Source organism: Elephas maximus, chromosome 19 (assembly GCF_024166365.1).
Source record: "Elephas maximus indicus isolate mEleMax1 chromosome 19, mEleMax1 primary haplotype, whole genome shotgun sequence".
NCBI classification, from domain to species: domain Eukaryota; kingdom Metazoa; phylum Chordata; class Mammalia; order Proboscidea; family Elephantidae; genus Elephas; species Elephas maximus.
In genome coordinates this window covers 42,708,875-42,730,076 of record NC_064837.1, presented here as the reverse complement: position 1 = coordinate 42,730,076, position 21,202 = coordinate 42,708,875, and the positions used below count along the sequence as shown (strand labels likewise).

General features: G+C 35.9%; 1 protein-coding gene across 6 annotated transcripts in view; it reads right to left on the bottom strand.

Moving 5' to 3' along the window:
• The window catches only part of SPAG9 (sperm associated antigen 9), a 132,280-nt gene that overhangs the window by 60,551 nt on the left and 50,527 nt on the right, over window positions 1–21,202 (bottom strand). For 3 of the 6 annotated variants that reach the window (XM_049860711.1, XM_049860710.1, XM_049860712.1), the window contains exons 3-4: window positions 9,748–9,818; window positions 5,371–5,465 (exon numbers count right to left, since the gene is read on the bottom strand). In XM_049860711.1, coding sequence (XP_049716668.1) covers window positions 5,371–5,465; window positions 9,748–9,818 — 166 coding nt within the window. Of the gene's footprint in view, window positions 1–4,505; window positions 5,344–5,370; window positions 5,466–9,747; window positions 9,819–18,717; window positions 18,737–21,202 lie in introns of those variants that run through there. The other 3 variants (XM_049860713.1, XM_049860714.1, XM_049860715.1) reach the window with 2 other exon arrangements.

Below are 21,202 nucleotides of genomic sequence, written 5' to 3'. Positions count from 1 at the left end.
TACTCTTAAATAATACTGTCTGTCCGTTTGAACAAGGAGACTTACTAAGGAGAAAGGACAGAGTCTCAGAAGTTTAAACTGGCTCCAAGAAATCACCTAAGAAAAGTGGTAGTCAATGGCTTAGGAAATCCTACAAATTACTGATGAACTCCTTGCCCAGGAATTGGCCTGTGGTCTAGTTTCACAGCAAGAAGAGCTGCTCAGCTTTCACTCCAACTCAGGTTAGCTCTAGGCAAACCTGCAACCCACAGCTGCCTCCCCATTCGGAAGTGACACCAACACCTGCTTCTAGATTTCCTGAATTCTCACACTATTCTCCGAATGTTTCCAATGCCTCTTCAATGTATGTCCTTCCTGCCTACAAGAAAATCATATACTATCTAAATCAAGCCTACTAATTATAAACAGTAAAAAAAAAACTTTAAGGACTTTTATCCCCCCAAAGTAGAGAGAAATCTCTATTTTTCTAAAGAACAATAATATACATTCCTTTCAGACACAGTACGTATGAGAAAACCATTGTCAGTTTTTTCCAAATATGAAGGCCAAAAAATTCTTTAAAACAAAAGGTTGTAAAATTTCCATTGCTTTGTGGGAAATTTCAATGCACCAGAGTTACAATTTTAATAATAATGCAATTTCTACCAGAAACACAACCTTTGTTGATACACAGAAGGTTCCAAGTCAAAGGGCTTTTAGAGAGTAGAAAAGAGTCTCCTAAGAGGTCACCCCGGGTCATTAACTCACAACTGTGGCAACTGGGAAGAAGTGAGTTTATACTAATGGTTTGGGGCCTCCTGGGACCCGCACCTCTACTGGTAAGAATGTAAGTTAGAATAGAAACAATGAGGTTATAAATAAAAGTGGGAAAATGCTCAGTTTCGCTAAATAAGCCTTTTATTCTTTAAGCTCATTTTTCTACCAAAGAAACTTAAGCCGCTTTTGAAAACTGCCCTCCCGTAACACAAAGAATGTGCTCTTCCATTCCTAACAATGAGATGAAAGGATTACTAACACCATCAGCATGCAGAGATGAAGCAAAACGGGCTGCATTTTATTACAGTTGCATGCACAAGAAAATATAACAGAAAACAGGACTTCTATCAGTTAGAGTTAATTACTTATCACTTCTTCATATGTGGAGTACTTTTCCCTACTTGATTCGGGAGGAAAAATCAAATGGAGGTAGGAAGCACAATAAGAGGCTAGACTTTAATACCAAATCTAAGTTTGTGACTATAAGACAGAACAACCAAATGACAAAGTAACTAGCCAGTTATTCTGTTTACACCAGTTATTCCCAAATGCTGGTCAGCAACAAAGTTTTCATGAGTCCATGTCAAAAAGAGGCATTATTTATATCCTTCTTGGACAATACAGTATATGACAAACACATATACATTTCCATATAAGGTAGAACCTGTTATTTCATGAGAATGACTGCCCCTAGCTTTATTTTAAACTACATCTTTTCTGCTTCTTTGATCTTAAAATGCCCTTTCACTCATCAAATGATGGTGACAGTAACTAGTAGCCGGATTTTTTTTTTTTTTTAAGTTGGCAACTTGGTGTTGATCCCTCAATTTTGGTCAACATATATTTAAAACAGAAAATCTAAGGGTCTAAGAGCTACTAGACTTGACCTTTTTTTTTTTTTTTAACATACCATATGGACTTAAGCAAAAAGTAATTGGTAATTTAATCACAATCCTAACCCAAAATGCAAAGAGAATCCAGAAGATAATAGAGATATCTTCATACAAATTTACCACACTGCTAACAAATCAAAATACAGGCCAGTCATTAAAATTATCTTCCTATATGAATGACAATACATCATTTTCACACATATCAATTACTGACAAAGTTTTAGAACTAGACCATTGGAGTGGCAGGTCCTGCTGTGGTCCAGGTTTTACTCTCTTACTCCCATCGACTAACTCTGCAACCAAAATACAAGCAGAGTATGTACCTCTTTATACTGCTTTTATATCAATCATAAAGAAACTGCTCTATAGGGAGGGAGTGTCAGAGACTTAGAGCTCTCTGTCAAGTGGGGAAATGATGCTCTAGGTCACATTGTTTCAACTATGGAAAAACAATGTTACTATATACCCTTCTCCTTATTTTACTCCTAAATTACATAAGGGCAGGGAAAGGCACTTAATTGTAATTATGCAAGTTAATTAGAATCCTACTTTACAAAAGAAACCCTGAAAAGATGAACATTAGTCCTGTATTATGTTGGTATGCATGTTTGGTACTTTATCTATATTAATGCTTCGGTAATATAGATGAAAAGAAACCAAAGAATGTGCTACGAATGAAAAATATTTAAACTTTGGGTTTTTCAATCTGCTATTACTCTCTAGAAACAAAGCCATTACCACTACAGAATCCTTGTTATAGTCTCTTTTTTAAATCGTCTTACTTCCATATATCCAATTTTGAGTTGGTTATTTAAATGTTAGCTTACATGTATAAATAATTTTGAAACTAATTGTTTGAAACAGCTTTTTATCTGTAATCACATTTAATACAAGTAATTATTAATAAAGTTAGTTTTATATAAATGGGGCTTAAAAAAAGATTAGATTTGTTCAACATTCACCATGTGAGAGGCACTGAGCTAGATGATTTACTTACAATATCCCACTTAACCTTTTTATCAGCCTGGGAAATAGGGATTATTTTCCCAGTTTACAGATTAGGAAAAGTGATAACTCAGAGACTTGAGACACCAGTAATTGGCACAGATGGAATTCAAAGCCAGGTTTGTTCAACTCAAAGGCCAATGTGCTTTCCTTAGAACCATGCTACCTACTTTTTCAAATTTTAATCTTAATATTGGAGATTTTGGTATCTTTATTCATTCGGATCAATGACAACTTTTGTGTCAAGAAGCTTTATGAATTTAATCTTATGCTTATCAATAAAACAGCCAGAGTTAAATATTTTTGCTAAAAATAATGAGTACAAATAAGTGACTATAAGGTATTTTACTTTTGTACTTTCCCTTTCAACTGATTAAATACAAAATCATAATCTCATTTGATTTGTATAACCACCCAATAGGGTAGATACTTTCAGATGAGGAAACTCAGGCACAGAGAGATTAAGCAATTTGCCACAGGTTTTCCAGCTTGCATGTGCAGAGTATTTGTACCCAGGCAATCCAGCTTCCCAGCCTGAGCTGGGATCCGCTGCACGGCCCTGCATGGCTAGGCGCAGAACGCCACTGCCTTCTCAAGAGGACCCTGGACCTACGGCAGCCTCATATAGTCTTATTTTAATACTCTAAATATTTTTGAGTTCAGATGTTTTTAATTGCCTAGAAGCCCACATATCATATACACATATACCACTCTTTTATATACTAAAATATACATAACACTGGCCCCAATTTTTATAAATCAGGAAAAAAGAAAAAACCATCAAGTATCTAGTTCTTGATGGTAGATTAAGATGAAATTTACTTTCTGGGCCTTAAACTCTTGTTGAACATGAACTGATCTATGTATAAAAAGGAACACACAGGGAATTTACTGCTTTAATTCTTGTTGATTTATCTAAATCCACTGTTAGGATTTGAACATTTTATTTTTAAGTAAACATTTAACAATAAAAAGTATGCACTATGAACCTCCATTAAAAACCATGCATAAAACAGAAATCTGAACAAATAAGATATTTTTAGTTTGGTTAAAAAACAACAACAACAACAAAAGAAACTAAAACCATAAACCTCTAAAATGCAGAACATGGCTCTTGCAGGATGCAAGCTGAGTGACTGGCAGTAAAGCTACGTAGATTAATGACTACCCCCACAAGTAGGCAGGGACATTTGTCACCCAAGTCTACAAAGAAAAGAAAGGACAACATCTGACAAAACAATAGTGAATAGGCTTTGTAAAGCTTTCACAACTTTGATGTGTAAATAATGAGGGGGGAGGGGAAATGCATTCTTTGCCCTAAAGGTTTAAATCCTTTCACTTCAAAAAAGATTTTGTTTCAGGAGGAACATATTTAAATTGCTCATTCCCATGAGCAGCTATCAAAAATGGCAAAAATGATGCCTGAACCTCCGCTGTCAAAAAATGATTAGAATAAAATAAACCTAAGGCCTTTGTCTAATCAACTGCAAGTCTAAATTTGCCCCTAAATGCTCAGAAGCAAAACACAGAGGCCGTGTCAACTTAGACCCGGTGTTTACTCTTGCTCTCCCCTTTACTCTTTGAACACTGTTTAGAACAAGACCACACTGACCTTGTACTTGTGTATAAGTAAAATATGAAAATCCTTTTCTTTGGTCGGTGGTTTCCAAATACAAAGCTGTATCCCTAGGTGATGGCCTATAAATTACTATAAATAAGAACAGAAATCTTAGCTTCAGGCCATTTTCCATTGTTTCAATCTGCAACAGAAATGGTTACAAAGCAGACTGGTAAAGCTAACAATTTAAGAAAAACCAGCTAAGCAGGGGCTCCCAAGACAAACTGGAGTACCTGAGTATCCTTGGTAGATTCTGCGTCAGAGCTGGCACACCGGTAGAAATAGAAAAGTGCACAAGCAGCAAAACAGAGAGAGATACTAAGATAGCTGAGTTAATGACCACCGCCCCGCCAACAAAGCCAAACACAAACAGCAGCATGCATCCAGGACTCATGGCGCTGTGCTGGCATGGTGAAACACCCGAACCAGGAGGCCTACACAGGGGCCAAAGGGATATCTTTGTAGTAAAGATCTGTCATTCAGCTGCTGCCACAAAAAACAATGCCATCAGCAGCAGCTTTCCACTCCATCCTGCAGCAGCTCCGAGGCAATGACGTCACCCCGCTCTCCCCGCCTCATAACCATAGAGCTGCTGCTCCCAGCATTTATGCAGCAACCCAGGGAGACGGCCAGCCTATTAACTTTCTTCCCCTCCGCTAAGAGTCCTGGCTTAGCTCATTGGCTACAAGGCCTGGAGATCTACATAATTTATTCACACTCCTACATCAAACAAATGGCTCGCTAGCCGTTTCAAATATGCCTCTCCGTAACAAAAAGGACTTTAAACCAATTATATACAGGAGAAAGGAACATTTTTCAACATTCCCACAAATCAGAAAAATTCAAGCCTAGTGTAATCTCAACTATTAGAAAACAGTCAAATGTCTCAATATGCTGCTAATATGGCATGTCTCATAATTTATCTTTTTAATAGTGAAGGCTATTTCTACTTTTCTATGTTATTCTCTCCTATAGCATTCCACCCACAGGAGAGAGCTCTTTGAATAAGCCTTACTATTGTTCCAGGATTAAAGAACACAGAGAAAAACAGCAATAAATAGATTTCCATTTTCTTAAGGCAAAATGCACAAAGCTTACCTAATTCTACTATGAGCTGTGGATTCTAGTTGATCACTCCCCGAGAGCTGATGAAGTTTTGTTCTTTCTAAATGTTCCATATAATTATGGATCATCTATTTAAAGAAAGAAAAAATACACAAAATGTAAGCGTAATACCCGGAATGAAAGCATAGTGTTATAACAAGGGAAACAGTTCTGTCCCATTTTCTTATTTATCACACTGCCCAACCCCATGTGAAAGAGTATTAAGGAACGAAGTTTTTTAATGGCAAAGCAATATGCAAATGCTTACATTTAAGGATGCTGATGTCCATAAAAGTAATCGATATCTTGTTTAACATATAATATTGACATAAATAAAACAAATTAGGATATAAACATTGGAAGAACGTGAAGAGAAATCACTGGTTAAAAATAATAGATGACATTTGAGAAATCCATTCACCAAAATGGGAAACAACAAAGAAATTAATGTGAAACTTGAGAAGAAACCATATCTTTATGTGGTGATCTTTGCCACTTTACAAAGAATTAACAGGATAAAATCATTTTCAATTTAACTTAATTTAATGCAAAGATGTGTATTTCTTCTATCTGTAGATTTAGCTGAAAGAATGCTAAAACATTTTCTTCTTTGCTACTTCACTTGTATAACTACTTAATATAATCGTATATAGTATTATCATGAAATTAATATAAATGACAAAAACCAGAACATTTTGATTTTGAATCTTAAAGAATCATATGATAGAAAAGCTGAATATGGAAGTAAAACCTTCAAGTATATATATAAACTGTCAATAAACTCTAAGGTCCTATTTGATTCTTCATAATTTATGGTTTTACTTTTAAGAAAACTAAATCTGGAATTAAAACATGTAAAATGCAAAAAATTTCAATCATAAAATCAAAAAGCCTTTGCTAGATACTAGCATAATATGAATAAGAAAGAAGTAAAATTTAAAAAAATATGGAAAAGTCTGTTAGTATTTCCAAGGAATGTAAATATTAAGAGTGGACAAAAAAAGGCTGATATCTTTCTTGGGAATATTACTTTAATTCTTAAAACATATAATATTTTTGGAAGCTAAACTTAAGGCATATGAAGATGGGTTTCAATCTCAATATAACTTAAAACAATTAATCAGACGGTTGCCCATTTAAGACTAATCCAAAGCAAATAGAATCACATGTGGTATGCTAAAACATTTTTTTATTTTAAATTTACAGATGTTTTATTTTAAATATACAGATCTTCTTTTTACCACCATTAAAAGGACAGTTTTCCAGAAATACAGCTTTTGTTTTTGTTTAAGCAAGTCAGAAATAATAAGCTGTTTTCTTCTTTTATCAGGAGTAACTTTCAGGAAAAAAATTAAACTGAGCCTAATATAGCAAGGTGATTGTTGAGCCTAATAGACATCAATTTAAATTCTGAAAAGGTTTTAAAAAACCTAAGTTGATTCCTTATGTGCGGGGTAGTAGTCATACAGAACCGATCAGTTTAAATAGAAAAATCTAAGTTTCTTTAAGCATTCAAATGAAGAAAACAGAAACCTCCTCTAGACTGCTTTTAGAGTAATTAACCTATTTGGTCAATTATAGAAAATGAGACAGAATTACCAAAAAATACCAAGATAGAATCAGTTCCCCCAACAGCTCATTTTGTCTTAAATACTGAACTCTGGCATTTAAATAAAAAAAGGAAAATTAGAAAATGCTGAATTTAAACCTTCGGGAAGAACTAATCCCAAGTAATTGCAGGTACAGTATTTTGATGTTCCATAATGGTCCATATAATGAAATTGGTTCCAACTCAACTAAACTAACACTTAATAGGAGAAAACAGCAACAACGATAAAATGGCAGCTAACACTTACTGAGCACTGACCGCATGTCAGCCAGTGCCAGTACAGCCACTGTTCCATTTAATCCTCATAACAATACCACAATTTTACAGATAAACACCGGTTTACAAAGGTTTTAAAGTAACTTGCCCAAGCAGACCAGCTAATTAATGATTAACTGTGTTTAACTGTGTCATACATAGCTCTGTGGCTTTGTACCCAGAGCTCAGGTCTGTCTGACTCCATCATCTGGGCAGTGAAACTTTGTGGGACCCGTGGTCTATCTGCCCTTTCAGTCAATTCCTTAGGCAGGCAATGAGCTCACTGTCCTTTCTCCCTCACACCCACAAGAAAACCCCACACCCTAAACCATTTCCTGCCATTTGAAATAAAATGATATGTACTATATAAATGCACGAAAAAAGTACATGGCACATAAAACATAAGAAATTTAAATTTTAATAATAGAGCTCTGGTTAAAAAAAAAAAAAAAAAAACTTAGTGGGAGGGCAGGATCAGTGCTGCCCGATGGAAAAGAGAGAGGTAAGAGAGTAAAATCTACTATTGGGTCCTCTAGCCCCATCCCTCCTGGCCTCAGAACTATAATTATTTTTCTCATGTATGTGCATTAATTCATACACATTCAGGAGTCAATTCAGCAACACACAGCTGAAGTCATCAAGAGGGTCCCAAGTACACTGTCTGGAAAGTCCTGGTTTGGGATAGGGCCCAACACCCCTACCCCCAGAGGTCATCTTCACATCAGAAGTTGACTGTCAGCTTTGGCTGAAACTGAAAAGCAAGGCAATAGTGAGGTTTTAGAGGCAAGCAGCACGGATCCTTTTAATCACGCTGGCCTTAAATCTTTCCATACATAGCCCAAGAATCACTACATCCGCAAAGCCACTGGTCTTAAAGCTGTTCAGGTGCCATAAAGCAAAGAGTCACAGAAAAAAATTCTAGTGCACTTAACACAGAGAATGAAAAAACGTTAAGAGTACAGGCTGTGGAATCACACAGACCTGGTCCAAAACCATTTACTAGCATGGGATTTGGAGCAAATCACTTCATACTCTCTTTTGATATTTCAGTCTGTAGCATGGGGATTATAGGGTCTGTCCAGAGGAATAAATATGAAAGCATATAAACACTCCCTGGTGTGAGACCCTCCCCAAGGTTGCAGGGGTTTACTTTCTGGGCAATTAGCATAAGAAAATATACACATATGGCCTGAGTACTTCACAATTACTAAACATTTATGTTTCCTCTACTGCTCTCTTTAAGGCAATGTTTTCTTTTAAGCAAATTTAGTCTAACACGGACAAAATTTTGGATTTGATTAGAGAAGAGTTATTCGCCTTACACAGTAATAACAAGTTTCTCTTAGGCAGCGAACAATGTGTTTGATAGAAGTTCTATTTAAACAATTTTTTTTTTTGTGCCTGCAAAGGATATTACCTTTTTTGGAAGTAATAATGAAAAGGTTAAGGTTAAATCCTTCTGACTTCCTTTCCCTGAAGATTTCCAGAGTTTGCCTTTAAAGGGCACCTATTTCTTTAGCCTTAGATAGATATTTATAATTGCTAATTGAATGGCATTTCTAGTATATAGATGCATAAACACAGAAAAATGTGGGCTACAGTAAAACAGACCCACATTTCAAAGCAATCATATCTTTGTGTTACATGAACCTTCCCTGAGGCAAAGTAAAATAAAAGGAGCCTATCAGGACAGAGAATGGAAGTGGCTTGTGACGAAGGCCGGGGATGGATCCCGCTGCCTGTGAGATATGTCTTGGTTGCTGGTTATGCCCAGCTTTCTGACTTGGCAATTAGATTTCCCGGAAATCTTTTTTTCTTCCTGGACTTTCCTTCTCTGAAGGAATAGAAATAGAAAAATTATTATATCTTTTCATTTAAAACTGAGAAGTCAGGTTTTCTCCTATAGGAACACATTTTCACTTTTTATTAAAAAAGTGAGAAAAAAATTTGAAATTTCACTTTACAGTCAAATTTTTAAGAACGCATGTATCTTATGCATACTTCAGTTGAACATATCATAGTTTAACAGCCCTCAGTTATTACGAAGCTTAGGACTTTACTACAAAGCAAAAGCATTGTTCATAATTCATCATGATCACTTATTTATAGCATAAACATACTCCTCCAAACACACTGACAATTACCAGTCTTGACAGCACTACAAGGCACACACTAGGTACACGGCATTGTTCAGACACTGAAATGAATGCTGCAAAAATAGTCAACAACAGACCTTTACCATCGTTTTTTAACAGCCTTAATACCCACCAAATACCATCTTATTAAAATGTGGGTCTTTTTTACATTCCGAAAAAGCTGTTGTGTAAGCTGTTCTTGTCTTTCCACAGCTCTGTGGTTCTGGGCCTTTTGTGGTCAACCTTTCCCCTTCACCAATGGATATCGGTTCTGTGACATTTCATGCTTCATGATTCTCGAGAATTATTCTAGCTGATTTGCAAAGAAGATTTAAGAAATACTTTCAGGGTAAGAACAACCCAGAAACCCACCTCAGTGTGTCTCTGATGTAGTGCATTATATTCCTTCTTCAGTTCTGCTTCTCTTTCTTCAAGTCTGCTAACTGAAATTAAGATACACAAGCTTAATCAGAACAAAACAAAAAATTCACTTAGAAAGTTCATCTTTAAAACTTGAAATGGGCTATCCATAACCTTAAGCAACTTTAGGACTCAGTTCTCCATATGAAATTCTTCACAAAGCTACTGACCTTATTTCATCACCCTTAATAAGTAAAACTTTCATAACTGATTTCTAACATTATAAAACCTCTTTTCCACTACTGGGCAGTATGTGAAAGTAGCATTGTTTTTAAGTACTTTTTCCACTTCGGGGCCTTCTCAATTTCAGGGACTCATCTTCTTTTATTTAGCTCCCTCTGCTGATGGATCTTGTGAGTGGCACTAATTTTGGTTAGTGCTTACAGAGTATAACTTTATGATGTTAAAAAAATAAAAGGTTATAGATCCCGAGACACAGAATGTCAGAAGAGGATTTCGTAAGAATAATTAATACCAAAGAGGCATGATTTAGAGAAAAAGGGTCCAAGAAGGACCACAAAGAAACTGTAGTACTCAAGATAGATAAGACAGATGGTGGTTAAGGGCAGTCTAGACACTGTTACCACAGAGAAAGGACACAAAACCATGCTGGCTGCACAGCACAGGGGAGATAGGCCAGCCTGCAGGAGCCCAGACTGGCTAAGTAGCAGTGGGAGGCACTCAGGTGGGTAGAATTAAAGCTGGTGCTAAAGGAACTTGTCAAGATATTCATTTAAGTCTGCTAGAATGCCTTAGGTTAGGTGGAAAGTTCCCTTAGAACAAGGGTCATCTAGCTGCATACACGCAAGGCATACTTGGAAGCCACAATCTGTTGCTGCCACAGATAACTGTAAGTAAATACCTACTACGAACTTAAACAGCCCACACACGAAGTTTTACATGCCTAACGTTAACACACTAGACACAAAACTTGTACTGTTTGGTAAACTCCCCTTTGGTTTGTGTAGCTTTCCCTGCCACCATTGTATGAATATCTTGAAAATACATCAGTAATTAGAAAAACTGTAGCTCTGACTTTTTGCTTTGATTTGTTTCTAATTCAGGCCTACAGGTTCACTCACTGACTTTGCACCAGTGAGTAAACTCAGACTACGATACCTGTGGTGCATACTTTAATCATGTCAGGTGAGCGTCAAGTACGTTTGCTGCTCATCTCATCCTGTGGCTGCAGAGCAATAAGTAAACTGTAATACCAATGTGTTGCAATAACACAACAAATGCTGAAACCATAAAAATTTTTGTTGTTGCTTCTATGATTTTTTAAATTTAAAAACAGGAAATCCAAGCGTGTTATATTTAGAAACAATCTCAAAGTAAACGTTTTCTCCTACTTCTTTTCAATTAAACTGAAAAAGCTTAAATTAAACCCTGAGGCTACTTACTGGGTAAACCATATCTATCTTCAATTACTCATTTGTGTGAATCAAGGTTTTCTCAATAATATGCAATCAAAACAAAAAATTGGATACTGAGGCATAACCCTCAATATCAAATATGTGCTCAATAGTACTGCTTCATGATACTCATCAGCTGGCTTGATATGAATTCATAAAATAAATTCATATCACTACCATTACTACCGCTAACAGCAACTAACATTATATAGCGCTTACCATGTACTATGCGCTATCCAAAGTACTTAATATAAACTTATTTGAGCCTAACGGTAGTAACTTTATGATGTATTATTGGATTCATTTTACAGAGGAGGAAACTACAGCAAATAGGGGCTAACTAACTTGCCCAAAGTCACATAGCCAGTAAATGGCAAAACAAGGATTCCTAATGGAGGAGTCTGGCTCTAGAATCTGTTCTTAATTACCAGGCTACACTGTCTCTCAAGAAATGCTCCACACAAAAAAAAGAAATACTCCTTTTAATCTGTTTTAAATATTGGAGTCTACTTTTAAGATTTCATTTGAGGAAAAAGAAAGTATAGGAAGTAATCCTTTTTACTCCAAACAAACAAAACCTCCTGTGTTCTTACGGAAATAACTTAGTCACAGTTAATCTGACAAAAAGGCATCAAACTGCAAAGCAAAATAAATACCTAATTTTATTATTCCATAAGGGAAATGCACATTAAAACCAAAATGCAACCCATTACACACTATCAGAATTCCAAAATTGTAAAATGCAAGTGCTAACACAGGCATAGTAACTAAAACTGTCATATATTGTTGGTGGGCGTATAAATTGGTACACTCAATTTGAAAAAGGTTTGGCAAGATTTACTAAGACAATGTCAACCCTATGATAAAACAATTTCACTCCCAGGAAATTCATACATATGTCCACCAAAAGACATTTAAAACGATGTTTGAAGCAGCACTATTAGAAATAGTACAAACGTGGAAACAAACCAAATGTCCATTAACAACAGAAGGAACAAATCAATCGTAGTATATTCATGTAATGGAATACTGTACAACAGGGAGAACGAACCCATTATTGCCACACACAACAACATGGACAAATCTCACAAACATGATATTGAGGGAAAGAAGGAAACACAAAAGAGCACATACCATATAATTCCAGATATATAAAGTTCAAAGCCATAAAAAACTAATCCATAGTGTTAGAAGTCTAGATAGTGGAGACCTTTGGGAAGAGTTAGTGACTCAATGAATTAACTGTCTGTACAGCCCCACCTCACTCCAAACACACTATACCCATTCACACAGACACTTTCTTGGGGCTGAACACTCATTATTCTTTATGCTCTTTAACAATTACTACGATTTCAACATATAGCACAGGATTTAAAGGCTATTTAGAATTACTGCAAACGAGTTGTGCTGTTGTGACATCAGAATTCTTAAGAGAGGTGAGCAAAAAAATGTTACCAAATTGCAGAATATAAAGAGAGGAAAAAAAAAAAAAAAAGAAGATGGTCATGGGAAGATAAACTACAATTACTCTTTTGAAGGTTGTGTTGGTGATGTCTATTAAAATAAGCAATGTTTATATCCTTTGGCCCAATATTACTACTCTCATTACATATACTACAGGAATACTTGCACCAATGCCCAAAAAGGGATAAAAATGGATTTTCTATACAACACACTTTACAATAATTGGGACCACCCCAAAATTTGTCATTAGGGGTTGTTTCAATGAACTATAATAGTCATTCTATGGAATATAATGCAGTGGCTTTGTTACTTCCTAGTTATGTGACCCTGGGTAAATTAACCCCTCTGGGCTTCAGTTTCCTTATTCGTAAATAAGGAATAATAGTATCTCAGAGTTGACAGTAGGATTAAGTGAGCTAATATTTGGAAGGGGCGAAAAAAAAAATTTTTTTTTTTTTTTAAAGCAGTGCCTGGCACAGAGGGTAAGTGCCATGCAAGCGCTTTTTAAATTCAATAATTCAAGGTACCTGTTAAAAGGAATGCATTATATCTATAGCTTCTGACATGGGATTGTGCCTAGAACCGAATGGAAGGATATTGAATATATATTGCTACATGGGAAAATAAAAATTGCAAAACAATATAATGCCATTAAGATGTCTACATAGCTAAACTGAGCTTCCTTCTGATTGTCTCTCCCAAACCTGCTCTTTCCCATAGTCTTCTCAGATAAAAAATCTTAGTCATCCTTTTGCTCTTTTCTTCCCCTCACATCGCACACCCAATCAGCAAATTCTACCTGTTCTACCTTCAAAACAAGTCTAGAATCCCATCACTCTTTGCCAACTCCATCACTCCCATCTTGGCCCAAAACAGCCTCTCTGGCCTGGATTATTACAATAGTTTTCTAACTAGTGTCCATGCTCCAGCCTGAGCTCCCCTACATTCTCAGTGCGGTACCCTGGGTGAAGTCAGATCACATCCTTCCTCTGCTCAGAATCCCTCAGTGGTTTCTTTAAACACACACACACAAGTTCTTACAATGGTCTACAAGATCCTTCAGGATCTGCCATTTCATGTCACATCACCCTTCACCCCCTAACCATTCCCATTAAGTCAGCCTTGGAGAGAAGCTCTTTTACAAGGTCTTTATCAAGTGTCTTGGATGAGAGCAGGACTCACAGATTATATAAACAGGTCCTATGATTTTATGCTGGATTGCTAATCAGTGTTCATTCACAAAGCTCTGTTGTATCGTACCATGCAATAGCAAGATTGTGGGAAAGAAGACCTAAGGCCCCAACATACCTCCAATTGCCAGAGATTTCTGATATTTATTCAAATGAACATGAGCATTTTTCAACAGTCAAATTACCTTAGGTTCATCTACAACAATTCCTTCAAATTCTATTATCACTTTTTCCTTCTTAAGCATTTCTGATTATCCCTAACTATAATTCCTTAGGAGCCCTGGTGGTGCAGTGGTTAAGAGGTCGGCTGCTAACCAAGAGGTTGACAGTTTAAATCTACCAGCTGCTCCTTGGAAACCCTATGGGGCAGTTCTACTGTGTCCCATACGGTAGCTAATGAGTGGGAATCGGCTCAATGGGTTTTTGGCAATATCCCTTAAGGTTCCAATCACAACTATCTAACTTACTTTCTCCTTAATTTATTTCCATTTGGCATCATATTCTTACTTTTGCCTTAAAAATAACTGTTGATAAACTATCAATCAACCCAGTCTCTAACTACCTCATTCAAAATACATATATTAATCTCATACAAATTATCTGTATCTTTATTATTTCTCAGTATGTACCATTTTTTGTGGGTAGTATGTATCATACCAAAAAGGGCATTTAGCACATACAAACTACACACGGTTATACATGAATTGTCCCTAACCCCATCTGTTACGTTCATAGTAACTAAAGTGTTAAAGAAGGAGCCCTGGTGGCGCAGTGGTTAAGCACTCAGCTGCTAACCAAAAGGCTGGTGACTAAAACCCATCAGCCCATCAGCCGCTCTGCAGAAGAAAAATGTGGCAGTCTGCTTCCATAAAGATTACAGCCTCAGAAACCCCACTGGGCAGTTCTACTCAGTCCTCTAGGGTCTACGGTAGCTATGAGTCAGGATTGACTCAACGGCAATGGGTCTGGCTTTTAGCAAAGTCTTAAAACTACAAGGTTTAAATACTGGCCATCTCTTATAAACACAAAGTTTATTTTCTTAATCCACAAAAATGATATTCTGAAATACTTTCAGTTACTGCATATTCTAGGCTCATGCTGACAAACAATGCTTATTTTTCATTATGTTTTTGATGCAAAATAAATCACAGATATGATTAAATCAGGCTCTGTCTCAGTTTTCTACATGCTTTACTATTTAATACTACTAATGACTACTAATTTCATTTTTCTGGTAGCAAAAAGATCCAGAATAAAAGCAATACATATTCATCTCAAAATGTTAATTGACAATGCTGATGGAATAACAATTTACTATACCCTAAAATGTTTATTAGTCAGCTGTATCAGTACTGGATTCTGACTTTATCTAGCATCTTTATAACTTAAGGTTCAAGTAACATCTTCAGTAAGTTAAAAATAAACAATGGCTTTTAAAATTTCACAAATACACCAACCTAACAATGCTGAAAAAAATTCTAAAATATCATCCACAAAAAGGCAAAACTGAAGTTGACCATTTTAGCTACCTATCTTTAACATAAAAATAGAAAAGTTTCCATAGTCAAAGATTTCCCACTCTGTACACCTCTAAATTTCCCCTTTTAGTGCCAAATATTTTTAATCTGAATAGGCTGTGAAAAAAAATTAAAAATAAGAAAACTGAAAACAAATAGTAATGCAACTGTATCAGGGATTTCTGAGGTATTATACTGTTTTATAAAAGCAGTAATAATGTATACTTTATTTATTCTTAATCACACTCATTTTCACTATTTTGTACCCATAAAGAAGACAATTTAAAAATTTACCTTATGATATATCTGTAGTATAATTCAGTACTGAAGTTCAGAATGTTTCTCATGAATGAACAAAATTTGGAAAAACCATACTTAAAAAATATTTTCTAAGCTTATTATAGAGCTATATGTTTTTACTCTTCAGGAAAATCCAGGGGCATTTTCCTAGAATAGTCTTACTCCATATTCAATTCATTCCCATTACTAATTTTCCGTGGACAAGAAAAGATTGGTAGCCACTTAACACATATATCGTGCTAGCAAAATCTGACCCCTGAATAAAAAATTCACCACCTCCTAAAAGTAAAGTTTGAACACCTTTACAAGGTGAAACCTGTGAGAGCCGGAACTCGATGAGACTGCCTTGTTTTTCTGGGTCTCACAAGTTTTCTGCCTTTGACAGGGTGCAGTCTTCCCACTTTTCTATCGCTATCTATTAGTGGAAAATATTTGAGTTTTCCTTCTCTGACAGGTTTCTACCTTACACAGGTTCTGGGTTTTGAGGTTTTACTGTATTAATCATCTTCTCAAAACATTAATTTTTTGTTCATGTGGTCTTAGGGACTATTTTAAATAATCAACCCTGTTGTAGGTACCAAAACTTCCTATCTACCCCACATTTTAAAATAAAAGCAAACAAATTATCTCATGGTTAAAAGTGTCTATGTAAATTAAATTTAAATCTATAGAAATGATCATCAGTCCCTCTGGGATTAAGTATTATCTGCTGCCATCTTCCTGTTCATTTCAGTACAAGAACAAATCACAGCCTATATACAGCAGTCCACTTACAGGAGGCACTTAACTCATTTATTCTCTATCCCATTTGGTTTTTTTTTTATCCCATTTAATCAGAAGGCTTGTCATTTTCATACAGTTACATTCATACGTATTAATGATAACTAATTACACAGATTAAAACAAGAAGGCTAATGTATTACCTTAGCTTACTACTAGTAGGCAACCACAGCATTATAAAGATGGTGCAAACATTATGTTATCTACTCCACTTATGGAAAAAGAGCTCCACAAGTCAGCATGCCAGTAGAAATACCAAGTAATATTTTCCCTAAGTGACTGTTATATTAAACTCTCTGTAAAACTATATAGTATATGCTTTCAGTCCACCAAGTTAGAGTTTTGGTTGTTTCTAGCTCTGAGACCAGCAGTAAAACAAACAAACAAACAAAAAAACTCATTCAAAGTCCATCCCTTAATACAAGCACCAGGAAAATACCGCTTAATTTTATAATAACCTATTTTTAAAATGGAAACAAGGGAAGTCAAAATATAGATAAGGGAACAAAATCCCAGCATTTAGTAAATATTTGCTGAATAAATGAATATGCAGTGAAGAGTTTTAAAATAATAAAAACTAAATTACCCAGAAGAACCCTGAAGTTATTTTTGAAAATCAGATTTTATGAGCACGAATCACAAATGCTAAATTTTCATTAAAATTCCCTCATTTTATCTTCCTCAGATAATTCACAGTGGAAAGAATAGGCAGATGGTTGCTAATCTTTAGGTACATTCACTCCCTTGCCTCACCTGAGCAAAACCATGTACTACCAACCGAGACAACTGGCTATTAAGGCGAATGCTGGACAGATATTTACCAAAGCAGCTCCCTCTTCTTCTTGGACAAATAGACTATACATCCTATCCTCTGCAGTTAGCTTCTGACTGAGTTATAGCCAATGAAGCGGAAACAAAAGCGCTATGTGCCACTCCTAGGCCTGGTCTGGTAAAAACCTTCCACACCCAATATTCCATTTCCTTTCCCTTTCCTCCAAATTAATCCAGGCAAATATAAGAAACTTGAAAGCCATGAGCTGAAGATGGTGGAACCATAACAGAAAAGAGCCTGTGTCTCTGAAGAAATTGCCACCTATAGGGAACACTCATTTTGTACTTTACATGTGCAAGAAATAACTTTGTGTATGTGTGTATATAAATATATTTGTGTGTGTGTCGCTTGCTTGCTATAGCAACTAAAATTAACTTACACATCAGCTTATAAACATGCGTTAAAGTGCTCTTAAAAAAGCATTCTAAGCTATCAAAGGTATGTCACCCCATGGTGCTTTAAGAATAGTTTCTTTATATCTTTATTATTCTTCATGAGCTTCTGGATACTATTCTGACAATTATTCTCTCCTCCCTAATACCTGCAGGTACTCAGACAGAAGCTACTATTTTCTGTATTCATGTTTGCTTTACCTGTACTGTGATTCTAAATATTACTATTATCTTTTAAGGTACATAAATTAACCACCAAGATCATACAATACAAATAAAGAACTTCTCGCTAATTACTGAAAATATTTACAATGTTCAGTACAACAAAACAGTCAATGGGTTTTGTTTTCTCAAAGCCTAAGTCACATGAGATGATTAAATACTTTTGAGAAATACCTTTTAATGCCAGGGAAGCAGTCTTTTGAAAGTCCTGAATGTCACTAAGAAATTCGTAATGGGACAAGGAAAGGGAACTAGAAAGGGAGGGGAGAGGAAGAGGATGAGGGAGACCCATTCGGGCATCAATGGCAGATATGCCCAAAAGCTTCAAGTACCATAAAGTTAACCCCTGCCTATACTGTTACATCTGAAGTGTATTAAAAGATTGCTTCCAGTTTCATAGTTCCCACATGAACCCAAACCTCAAAACAATCTCAGGAAAAATCTTAAAACCTTATCATTTTATTCATCAAAGCTAGCCACAACCTGAGATTAACTGGAAATAAACAAGATTCTGTTCATCCAATCTACCCCAAATCAAGAGAAAAGTAATCTGCAATTTTTTTTAAATTGCTGATTTTCTAGGGATAAAAATCAAACAAATCGAGGAGTTTAAAAAAAGGGAGGGAGGGAGAAAGAAAGAAAAAAAAAAACTAAAAGACTTATCCAAAATTTCCCCTTTATGATGGCTAATGGAGATGTTTTAGCCTCATGCTGAATGCTCTTTCTTTCTATCCATCTTTCCAAAGAGCAAGAGGATATGATTAAGGCAGGAAGAGCCACCTGCTCTGCCTGCTCAAAATCAGAGCTTACCTCCTTAGATTGATGGCTTTTGCCAAGTTTGGAACACCTTCCATCTCTGTTGTCTTCTGCCCCATCAGACTGCTGATAGGCCTATGGGGGGAAGAAAGAGAAACAGACCTGCTAGAATGCCATACATATCCAACTCATTATTTGCCTTCTCAAAAGGAATCATCGGTTCTCACTGTTCATGGAAGGCGGATAATCCAACTGCTACTAGGTCTCAGATGATTGACATTAGTCTTTTGGAAGCTTCTCTCTGAACATCAAAAGTCCCAACAGGTAAGCAAGAATCAAATGCTGACTCAAAGCGAACAAATCTCAGACAACCAAATCAAACAGTAATAAAAACCTATCCTCTGCCAACTAAATTCTTCGCTCTATCTTTAAACTTCAGAAGATTTTCAGACAGATGTTATATGTTATAAGTGACACAACGTGAAATTCTAAAATATTTTGAAGCTCTCATAAATCAATGATCACATCCTTAAAACAGAGTATGATAACATCAAAGAATCCCTGTAGAAGGGGATTCTAGAGATCTGATCTACTCACGGCCTTGAAAACATTATCTAAACCATCCACAACAGAGACCTGGCTTTTCTCCTACCTAAAGTCTCCACGTAGGGGCGGTCCAGGCTTTCTCTCAACACATATCCTTGTGTATCATCATCATGGTCAAGAAATACTTCCTCATAACCAAACAAAAATAACAAACTCATTTTCTCTAATTTAATCTCCCAAAATTATAGCAAAACGGGTTGGTATCTTCCTTACACTTTAGCCCTTGGTGAAGGAATTAATTTTCTATGAAATACTTAGTTCTAGATATTAATTATACACCATACTTTTAAGATTCTCCAGAGCTAAAACTAGAATACAGAAATGAAAAAGTCCAAATACAGATAATAAAACATAGATAATAAACAGATAATAAAACATATCTAAAAACCACACAGGATATTAAGCAGAACTAATACATGCTAGTGTTTGCATAATTATCTTGTGTCTAAATTTCTGCTTTCTCTATCACATATCTTGCTGTTGTAAAGTGCTGTTGAGTCAATTTTGACTCCTAGCCACTCCCTGTTAACAAAGCAGAATTGCCACATAGGGTTTCCTAGGTGTAATCTTTATGGAAGCAGATCACCACGTCTTTCTCGTGGAGCCACTGGCTAGGTTGGAACTGCCAACCTTTCAGTTAGCAGCCAAGCACTTCACGGTTGCAACACCAGGGCTTCTTTGTCATATAGGTTCTAAAAGAGAAAGCCCTTAAATAAAGTTTATTAAATATACAAATATTCTTAATATTGCAAAAGAACTAGGTTCTAGTTAAATGGACTAAAAAGTAACTTTTTATATAATAAATTTCATTTTGTTGCTTTTTTAAAATCAAGAGATACAGAAGCTGAAATTACTAAAGCTGCCTTATTGAGAACATACTTTCAACAAAAATAGAAATTACCAGTATCTACTTTCATCATTCTAAAACTTATGTAGAAGATAAAGTCAAAGTGGAAAACGTGACCTATTATGGTATTATTCAACTTTTTCAAAATATTAACATTCATTGTCAATTGCAAAGCAAAGCAAAAGAGTTTATCAAGCTTTTTATAGGGCTGAAGCTATTTTAGAGCAATTTGAAAAATAGCAACAGGAAATGTTTAGGCTCTCTCAAGTACTAATTTAAGTATGAAACTATACCTGGTACCCTAAAAATGGTTACTTTTTCTTCTTTGCTGTGAAAATTCTCAATTTATCAGTCACGTCATTAACTGACAGGCCTTGCTTGTAACTAATTCCCAAATTTAACATCTTAAGCCATTTACTCCTTTGAAATAAAAAATATGCTAATGTTATACTATTTTCATCTAGAGGTGTGCTGATTCTTACATTCAAGAAATAAAAGAGTTCCTTACAATTATAATAGCTGTTTCAAGCTGAAGGCATGAATATATTTTATAAGATCTTGATGCCAAATTGACAGAAATGGTAGAAAAGTAAAGTACAAGGCTCTACCACAAAGGTCTTCAGTTGTCCAAAAGCATTTTTCCATTTAATTAAAAGGAAAGATGAGCAGAATCAGAGAAGAGTTAAGTAGCACAAAATCACTGCCACCTAATGATAAAAACTATTAAAAAACGTTCTGCATCCCATTTTGGAGAGCGGCGTCTGCGGTCTTAAACGCTAGCAAGCAACCATCTAAGATCCAACGATTGGTCTCGACCCACCTGGAGCAAAGGACATTGAAGAACACCAAAGTCACAAGGTTAAGTATGAGCCCAAGAGTCAAAGACAACACCAGCCTGAGACCAGAAGAACTAGATGGTGCCAGCTATAACCGATGCCTGCCATGACAGGGAGCACAACAGAGAATCCCTGAAGGCGCAGGAGAGCAGTGGGATGCAGACCCCAAATTCTAATAAAAAGACAGACTTAATGGTCTGACTGAGACCAAAGGGATCTCGGAGGTCATGGTCCCCAGACATTCTGTTAG